Source organism: Papaver somniferum, chromosome 9, assembly GCF_003573695.1.
Source record: "Papaver somniferum cultivar HN1 chromosome 9, ASM357369v1, whole genome shotgun sequence".
In the NCBI taxonomy this organism is placed as follows: Eukaryota; Viridiplantae; Streptophyta; class Magnoliopsida; order Ranunculales; family Papaveraceae; genus Papaver; species Papaver somniferum.
The window spans coordinates 58552582-58562940 of NC_039366.1; the positions used below are offsets into that span (position 1 = coordinate 58552582).

Genomic DNA, 10359 nt, shown 5'->3' on the forward strand with positions numbered 1-10359 from the left:
AAAATGTGCGACTCTCCTTATTGCTCCACGCAATATTATGTACGGTGCATATATATTCTCTAAAATCAAGCCCAACTAATTTCCACGAAAGTCAACGATGAAACAAGAAATAATATATTAAAAAATGTAATATACATGGTTCTAACATAACACCGACAAATCTCCAATTTTTTCTATCAGGGTCGAAGAAATATTAATTTATCAAAGTTGAAATATGAACACATGCTTTATAAAGTGTCTCGACATCAACTATAGGTCATTTCAAGGACCGTTAATAGAGACTGGCTAACCGTATTAACCACAGTCAGGTATTCACTATTTCAGTTAGTCGCTCACTCGTTTTGGCAGTGAATGAGTGTTAAAAACACTCATTCTACAGCCGTTGCTCTCACTAACCCATTTGATAATCACCCGTTCACTGACTTACCAACATAACGAGTAATTGTACATGCCACTATTAAGTCTATAACACTACAAACACATGACTAATGAGTGTGGAATAATTAACGGAAGAAAACAATATTTTTATTTCACTGATTTTTTTCATTCTTCTTTACAAAGTGCCCATGGTATATACAGGAGGAGGAAAAAGAAAAGACAGGAAGTGATTAATCATCAATTACATTTACAACTTCATGACACGTAAATGTAATTTTTTTCTTTTTCAAAGGAAAAAAAGGCAATGGCTGATTATTTTATTGTTATGAAATTTTGGTTACATGATCAATTACATCATAAATAAATGGAAAGAAACAACTAGTACTAAAATTACAGATTTCAAATCTTAGAAGAAAAACCTGAAATTGTATTATTCTCCGTTCCATCGACGCGATTGATATCTTCCTAATGGTTATGATTTTAAACCATTTTGATTCCTGATCTTTAGAACCTTGATCTCCATATTCTTGATCATCAACATCATATATATTATATGCTTCCACTGTAGAGAAGTAATAAGCCCAACTTAACATCATCACAATCAATATCGGTATTAATTTCCGAATTAGATCGTCGTCTTTCATAACGTATTCGATAACAATGTACCAGTACCACCGGAAAAAGCCATTATGGCTATCATATAAGAAATTTGAATGGGATTGAGACACCATCAGATCTATAAAAACAAAGAGAAAATCCCTGAAATTGTTGAAACAACAATTTTTTATTAGATATTTACATAAATCTAAGAGAAATAACCCTGATTTGGACGGAAGATTCGAAAAATCAAATCCGGACAAATCAAGGAAATTGAACGAAGAAATAGTTAGTTTTTTTTTTTTCCTTTTTGAGAGTTACGGGAGAGAAGAGAGAAAAAGGGGGTACTATAACAACATATTCGTTTCGGGTTGAAATTCCAGAAATCGGATTACGAGTGATAGTCCTAACTTCCCCAACCGAACAATCCATATATTCTCATAATTGGACTCCGAGGGAATCCAATTCCCCCCAAATCTTGATTTTCCATTCCATCGTCATACCGAAGGAATATAATCTGATTACTAACTTAAAATACAACGGAGTAAAGGAAATGATCCTCCAAACAGAACAAAACTAACTCCTCGGTCCTCATATTTTCTTCATTTCAGAAATCGGGAGAGGGAAGAACGAGAGAAAACAAGAAAACCTTGAACAGTCATGGAGATCGAAATTAAGAATTGATTGCTATTAATCGCTCATTCTTCTTCATCTTCCTCTTCGATGAAAACCAATACTATGCAATCACCGATTTGGGGATCCAAGTTATTTAAGGATATTTAAGTAATACTATGAATTTGAATTGCAATGTAATCCAATTACCCCAACCAAACATATTCTTTTGTATTAAGGAATTCAATTCCCTATAATCCAATTTATGGGATATGAAAAAGTTGTAATCCAATTCCTGTGATATGAAAAAGTTAATGAAAAAGTTATTATTGAGATATGAAAAAGTTGAAACGAACAAGCTGTAAAGGTATTCGACACGGAAATGTATTTGTGTCGTACCTACATAGAGTAAGTGGTCCCACTAATTAGTGGTTGTGAACAGTGGATCAGCCACCTAATCACCATCTTAATATAACATACACTAATTAATTGAGGGCTATTTAGACATTTTAAAGAATAACTAGATCACCGCTGCCACGGTAGGGAGTACCGACCGAAGAAAAACTAATCACCGATAAAACTGCTGCTGCTAATGTCATTCGTTTAATGGCCATCTTGAACCCGCATCATACTTGGACTCCAGTTTTTGGTTTTTTTGAGAAGAACTTTAAAGGCCAATTCCCGGATTATCAGGCAGCATCTCTGGGAGCATTGGGAATGATTTCAGATGGCTGTTGCGATTTGATGAAACATCGCCTGCATAATTTTCTTCCTACTGTCATAGAGGCTTTAAAGAGTGAAGAAGAGATGATCAAACTTTCTGCATGGTATGCACTCGGCGAATTTGCAGAGCATGTGCATCCTGACCTCGAAGGTTATTTTTCTTGTATCTTAGGTGCCTTCATTGCTGATGCATCTGTGGAAGTGAAGGTAAATATAGGAAAACAAATCTTCGCTTGAATATTATTTGTTATATATGTTACTTATGAACATGTGTATTGGTTTTCTTTTTCTCTATCTTTTTACAGGAGGTGTTATATCCTGTTTTCACAACGATCTGTGAGAACATGGAGGGTAAACTCCAACCTTTCCTCGGAAGTTTGATGCACAAGTTGACTGAGGACCTCAAAAATGCTGACCAGCTGCGAGAGCTGTCCTTGGTGTGTCGTGATCTTCTTTTTGATCCAGATTTTTTATCAAATTAGTTCAATTCAACTATTAATTTGATTTTTTTGCTACTAACTTCTTTTTTCCCTGGGTATGATAAACGGTACTGCAGGCCGCTATTGCTATTATAGCAACTGCAGTAAGGAAAGATTTTGAAGGACATGCTGATAGTATTCTGAAGTGGATGACTAACTTCATGCTGGTTGACAAGGAAGACAATCTGCATACATGTGCAAATGCTACAGAACAAATTGGAATAGTTGCACTGGCAGTTGGAAGACCGTTCATGAATTCCTGGATTGACCGTATAATGAAAAGTGCAATTAAGGTAATTTTCTTTAACACTTATCTTTTTTGGGTAGTACCCAATGCTTCATTTAGTTGATTCACTTTCCTTTCAGTGTTTTAAAAAGCGCAGAGAGTGCACCTTTGGACTCTTCATCAATGTTGCTAAAATTATGAGCTCTGATTTTCGAGAGGTATGTTTTTTTTGTATATAAGTACCACTGTCTCAGTGCTTTCAACATGCCACTGAAAATATAATTGGCGAAACCGAACAGTACCTGCCAAAGGTTGTAGATCTAGCATATGCTTCGTGTGAATTTCTGTCACCTGCTGATGAAAAGGCAGCAGCAATTAAGGCCATTGGCTTATTCGCCTTACATATAAAAGGTATCCTTTTCTTTCTCTCTCCTTTGTTCGTTGATTCAGTTTATTCCGCTATTTTATGGGAATCACTTATTGGCTTCTTTGCTTGTCTAAAGATATTTTGAACAGTCTCTGGAGATTGTCAAGCTATATTCTAGTCATTTCGATATAGATGATTGTCTACAGGCTATCAAGGCTTTGCAACGTAAGTTTGAATTCCAGCCTCCTGCTCTTCCACAATTTTCCTGGCAGTTTAAAGGGCATCATTTGTTGGAGAAAGTACTAATAATGTAACTGAGAAGAAGATACTTAGCTCAAAATAATGTTACTGATGTTGCTGCACAGAGAATGTAGAGGCACGTAAACTACGCTGTCCTAAAGGCAATATCGCCTGCCACTCCTCTGAGATGCTACAGTAGTTGGCGAGTCACCTCCAGGATACAACTACAGTTAGTACCCCTCAATGTAGCATACAATGAGGGTACCCTTAGAGCTTGGCAGAACTTAAAACAGTAGAAGAAATGTTTACAGAAAAACAGAGGGAGAGTAGAAGAGATGTTTCTCTGTGGTCTGTCAAATGAGCTCAAGACTCCTCCCTTATATATTGTTTAAGACGTTACAAACGAGAGGAAAAAATGCATGCAACCAAACCATGCGTATGACAGAAATACTGGTAATGTTGGGTTAAAAACAGTGTTGAGCAGTGTGTTGTCAAGAAGCTAAGCCAAACATGTGCAGACAAAGAAGAAGATTCTTCTACATGTGTGTAAAACCTTGAACCCACACCCGAACGACCGGACGGTGGCGGCGTGCGTGCTTCTGTGCGAAGCACCGCGCGTACGGGAAAGGCAACCTTGCCCTAGTCTAAGCCTTCCCTCCAAGCACAAAAGTCTAATGACCCAAGGGCCATGCCCTTATAGCCAATTCTATGGTATTTATGTCTAAAACTCTTTAGATTTTAGTCAATGTGGGACTATTGTTTTATCTATTCAAAAGAAAAAACAATTAATGGGCAATAGGTCTAGGGATCAAAACATAGTCCAAGGAAAAATTGGTAATTTTAAATCGTTTTTTCTAACATCATTTCATTTGATCTCCTCTGTATGACTCTGCTCATAAATACTACAAATGTGTGATTCTGGTAAAGTGCATCTGGATAGCTGAGTGTATATGTTTTTAATCACTACTGACCTGAATGTTTGAAATCAGCCTTGTTTACACTTATTTTCAGATCTTAGTGATTGGGATAACCTAGTTTCCTCTTTGTTCTTGAACATTAATGAGCATGAACTTAAACTGGTTACTAATTTAAAATGATTTCCACATCAACTGCAGATATGTTCGTAGTGGCATCAATGGTATACGGGTCAGATAATGTGAGTGTAAATACAAATTTGTCGGGATTTTTTTTTGTTACTTTTAGTTCTTACACTCGCGGCATTGATCAAGGTGGTGTTATTTGCATGCTTTTACAAGATGTTAGTTCTGCTCCTTGAGTGGGCCCATTAAGCCAATTTTCGTCAGCTGGAAGACCCGTATTGTTTGATCAAAGCTTTTCTTTTGATAGCTTGTAGCGGAAAGTAAAAAATGCCATCCTTTATCTAATGCATTGGTCTCTTAGTACTATGTGATAACTACCTTTTGGTTGGTTATTATTTGCCTTGCAACTGTATCGGGTAACTTCTTGCTCGCCTGGGTCCTTGCTGCAAGATGAGCCTACTAATTTTGTTCGTCCTCTTGCTTTGTTTTGTTCAGGAAGGGCTAGAAAAAGCTAGGGAAGTTCATGGTAAGAACTGGATATCAAGCTCAGAAATGATTTTTGACACAGTAGTTATATTCTCCCCATTTATTCATGCATCATTGTATGCAGAGATTGTAATAAGTATCTAGAAGATGAGCATCAGCATCAAGAAGATGAATGATGTTGATAAGGAAGTTGCTGCGGAAACATGTAAAAGTATTGCTGAGATTATTACTGAGAGTGCCAAGAGTGATGGCGAGTATATTGAGCCTTGTAAGTATGACTCTTTTGGAGTTGGAGTATTAGATATTAAATAAGCTTTTCCATGAAGCTGTAGTTTTTTATAGTCTGAGTAACCAAAATTGCAGACAAGAGTCGGCTTGGCGATGCAATTGTGTTGCTCGTTTGTGAAATTTCAGCCTGTTCACAAGATGAACTCCGCACTGAATATGGTAACATGATTGTGAATGCTGTATTTGCTGAGCTCTTACCTGCATTTGCTTCCGTGAGTCCTGATTTTGCACTAATCTTTCAAAAGCTTGTGGAACCTATGATGAAATATGCGGTATGTTGGCTACTAATTTAAGTAAAGTTTTATACCCTACATTGTTTTCTCATATCAGTCATTCCTTGTTTGTGTGTCTTTTTGAGCAGGTATCAACAGAACTTGCAGAAGATGTGGCTACAGTGGTTGGTTTCCTTGGAAATGTTGCCAAGTCAATAGGTGCTGTATATGTTGACGTAAGAATTTGAATGTTCTCTGTGCTCTTTACCCCCCAACCTTTCTTAATCCCTTAAAACTAAGAGGACCACTTGATTCAGACCCTGATGCCTTTTTCCTGCGAGAACTAGCATCACCAGAAACAAATAATAGGAGGAATGCAGCATTTTGTGCTGGGGAGCTTTGCAAATGGGAGTCAATGTCCAAGTATCCTTTCCAGTCAATAACTTCATGATTTGATATTTGAGGCTTTATCTGTTAAGGTCTTCTAGCTGCTCTGCGGTGGAGAAAATTTTAGTTTTGGTATGTCCTATTTCTTTTTTTTCTATCTCTCAGGTGTTCCTGTTTAACAGGAACAAGTGGGTCCAAGTTTCAAGTTCTTTTCAGTCTTTACTATATATATATATATTTCTAATATCTGTTTAACAGGAACAAATGGGTCCAAGTTTCAAGTTCTTTTCAGTCTTTACTATATATATATATATCTCTAATATCTGTTTAACAGGAACAAATGGGTCCAAGTTTCAAGTTCTTTTCAGTCTTTACTATATATATTTCTAATATCTGTTTAACAGGAACAAGTGGGTCCAAGTTTCAAGTTCTTTTCAGTCTTTACTATATATATATATATATATATATTTGGTCCTTTCATCAAATACTCAGACATTACCTCGGTGTACTTCACCTGCTAATTCAAATTTTGGAAGATCCCAAGGCGGATTCTGTTGTCAGAGATAATGCAGCTGGTGCTATCGCGAAGATGATAACGGCCGGACCCAGTTCTCTACTTTTAGACCAGTTAGACCAGGTTTCTACGGCTTCTGCTCTATTCTTGCTCTCGTGCTCTCTGTCTAATTTCATATTAATACCCTCATCCATAACTTTGAGATTCTTTAGGTTCTCCCCGTTTTCCTGAAAGCCTTGCCACTGAAGGAGGATCGAGCAGAGTCGATGGCTGTTTACAAATGCATTAATGATCTTGTAAATTTGTCTTCATCACACACCCAGGTAAAATGATAATTATATGCTTGCTAAATTGGACTAAAAAAGGTTCACCACTTTCATCCTCTACCTTGGTAGTTGTCATGGGATGCTGATGTGGACCATAGTCCTATTACATTTTTGTTGTGAGTCTTTGACATTGGTTAAGAAAGCCAACCTCTAGAGCAATGATAGTTGAATTCCCTGTTTGGTTGGCTCTCCAAATCAAACGGTATTACATTCAAAAAATGTGTACATGTGTTCTTTTTATAGTAAGATCTCAAAACTCATGTATATGTTGGGTATTTCGTTTCATTTGCTCACTAGTTCAGTACTTGCTCAGATCCGGAGGTTTCTTCCACAGTTCTCTATGGTTCTTAAACAAGTGCGTCTAAATGATGAGACAGAAGCAGTTGGAGCACTGATTCAGCAGATTTTAGTCAACATTTAGGTACGGAGGCTGATCCGCTGTCTGCTTTTGCACCAAGAGCACGAAAAAATGACATATCCGGCAGCTTGTGTTCTTCAATTCCTTGTGGTGGATTTAGGAGAGAGAATTCCCCGCACTTTAAGTGATCTTTTTTCCCCTAAGATCTATTCTAGTAGAAATGCAACAGATGAGACGGGGCGGGGTGCCTAGTTTTTTATACTAGTGAAGGCGATGAAGAGATCGTCGGTCTTCTTCTTTTTCAATGATTAGTTGGCCTCAAGTTCACATATGTGGACGTTTAGTGGAAATTAAACGGACTTGCACTTGTTTACGCTTGACCATGAATTTTCAAGGTCTGTACTACGATTCGATTTCCTGACTTGTTTTTCCTTTTGAAGCATTGTCCACTTTACTGTGGGCACAAGTCACACGACAAGCCTTTTTATTTTTTCTTTTTAATGTGTCTCTCTCTTTTGTAAAGTAGCCAACAAGGTCATACCCTCCCATCAAAAAATACCAGAAATGCATATCAAGCATGTTTAACTTAGAAACCTGTAATAGGGCTCCAAGGTTTGAGTTTTGAGGGCTCATAAAATGACAAAATATGGGTTATCCAACTATTTTATTTTTATTTTTGCTAGAAAAGAAGAATGTATTAATAAAAGAAGGTTACACAGCGGAGCATGCTTAAGTATAAGAATGCTCGAACAGAATCCAACCATTCTCTAGAGACTTTAGACCTTCTAATATGTTTTGTTGCTTTATCAACAAGTAATAAATGACTTCTACGCAAGAATTCAAATCTTGCTAAACTAAAACAAGATTGTTTTACAGTCATGTATGACTGAATTATTATACCAATACAATTGGTTGACACTAGAATTAAAGGAATCAATCACTATTTTGGCATCACTAACAAAACAAACTTTATCCAGCGCTTTAGATTTAGCCCATTGCACTGCTTTAAATAGTGCCAAATTTTCAACTTCCTCAGATTCCTTACATTCCCGGCTTTGAGTTTGCATTCGAGAAATGTACATGCATGGTCAGTTAGGACCAAACCAATGCCAGATAAATTAGTATCCTTGTCGAATGAAACGTCAGAAAAGATAATATGACAGTCAGAAGGGAGTGTGCAAGTAATTTGATCAATGGTTTTATCATCTACTGAGGCTAATCTAACTGGATTCTGGGAAGTAGAATTGGACAAGTATAACTCAGTGTCATTGATAAGCTTAATAGCCAGTCTAACAGTAGACTGATGATTAAGGTTTTTCCCTTGAAAGACACTGGAACATCTTTCTTTCCAGATGCTCCAAGCGATAGAAAAGACATATCATGCCTACTTAATCAGTTCATCATCCGATAACCATTTAATAATCCAATCATGCAGATTAATGTTAGAAGAACAATCATGTGCAATAATATCTGCATAAGGAGTTAGAAACCAAACAGCTTTCGAAAATTCACAGTGAAGAATAATGTGTTCAGGTGATTCAGTACTACCAGAATTACACATATTACAAGATGTTTCATGTTCGTTGGAGAATCTTGCAAGTACCGTTTTTGCTGGAAGAATGTTTTCATGACACTTCCAAGCAAAAATCTGTACTTTGGGTAAAATGGGAAGATTCCACAGAGATCTGTAAATAGGATTAATACTCTGAGGATTATTCATATAAAAATTCTGACCAGAGATGACTTTATATGCTGATTTGACAGTAAAGGAACCATTTTTGGTATATGGCCAAATGATTCTGTCACATCCAGATAAAGGAATCATAATTCCTAAGAGCGTCCACAGTGGACGATCAAACCTATAACTATGGTCCAGAGACGAGACACAACGGGACGGAGTAAAGACTAAAAGCCGGACCAAAACCGAATTCCAGACTATATTTGGTCTGGGACCAAGACAAAACTATATATAGTCGAGCGAACGTATAATGTTCGTTTGTCACCGGGCGGGTATATAATGTGATCCTGTTGATGAGGCGTGCATATAATGTGATCCTGGTGATGGTGCGGGAATATAATGTGATCCTCATGAGGCGTACATATAGAGTTCGCCTGATGGCTGATGGGGCGTACATACAATGTGATCCTGGTGATGGGGCGGGCATATAATGTGATCCTGGTGATGGGGCGGGCATATAATGTGATCCTAGTGTATATTTTTTTCTAGCGACCAAATTTACTCTTCCACCCTAGTGTAACACCACGGACTAAACTTAAATTTGGTCGTTTTTTTTTGTCTTTGGTCTTTGGTTATGATCGCACCACTGCAGTTGCTCTAAGATACTACTAGCATTCTGTGGTGTGAAATAGGCATTGACTAACTCAGCATTCCAAGATTTTGTATCCTTATCAATAAAGTCAGAGAATTGGTAAAGATGAATTTAGGCTCAATAGCATTAGGGAACCAATTATCCGTAAAAGCAGAAATATTATCTCCATTCCTAACCTCCCAAGTGGAGTTATTTCTAATGACCTCAAGACCACGGCTAATGCTTCTCCAAGATCAAGAACAGTCTACCTTCTTAGCACAATGAAGGGGATGGCAATGTTTAAAGTACTTACATTTCAAAATAATGACCCATAGAGCATCAAGGTTATGAATGACTCTCCAAGCAGTTTTGGTTAACAAGGACAGGTTAACATGTTTAATGTTACGGAAACCTAGACCACCTTGGTATTTGTGTGTGCAAATTATAGGCCAACCTCTAAAGTAAAGGCCCCCAGCCTTAGATTTACCATACCAAAAGTCTCTCTGAGAAGACTCCATGCTGTTAATAATAGCATCAGGAACAATAAAAGAATTCATATGACAAATAGGAGAAGATTTTAAGACATTTTGGACCATAACAGACCTACCTGCCTGATTGAAATATTTTCCTTTCCATTTAGCAACTTTTTTGTCAAAGTGATCATTGAGGTGATTAAAAGAGTCAGTTCTATCTCTAGAGATGAATAGGGGAATGCCTAGATAATTCTCATTAAGAGCTATTTTCTTAACTTTTAAATCATTAATAAGGGAGACAACAAGATCAGGATGAACATTATCCCACTATTTTATGTAATGGT

At 37.1% G+C, this 10359-nt stretch overlaps 1 protein-coding gene across 1 annotated transcript; it reads left to right on the plus strand.

The window, feature by feature from the left end:
• The first annotated feature begins 2193 nt into the window (after window positions 1–2193).
• On the plus strand, window positions 2194–3695 carry LOC113311994 (importin-4-like). The gene is made up of 6 exons (XM_026560772.1): window positions 2194–2517; window positions 2616–2747; window positions 2867–3082; window positions 3156–3233; window positions 3315–3426; window positions 3519–3695. Exons 1-6 carry the CDS (start codon window positions 2194–2196, stop codon window positions 3572–3574), a joined length of 918 nt encoding a protein of 305 aa, XP_026416557.1. The 3' UTR covers window positions 3575–3695.
• The last annotated feature ends 6664 nt before the right edge of the window (window positions 3696–10359 follow it).

Excerpts from the sequence above, each read along its gene's own strand:
- LOC113311994 (XM_026560772.1), top strand. The coding sequence starts at position 2,194 with ATGGCCATCTTGAACCCGCATCATACTTGGACTCCAGTTTTTGGTTTT. Across the intron at positions 2,518-2,615 it reads ATGCATCTGTGGAAGTGAAG|GAGGTGTTATATCCTGTTTT; the intron begins GTAAATATAGGA and ends ATCTTTTTACAG. Across the intron at positions 2,748-2,866 it reads AGCTGCGAGAGCTGTCCTTG|GCCGCTATTGCTATTATAGC; the intron begins GTGTGTCGTGAT and ends ACGGTACTGCAG.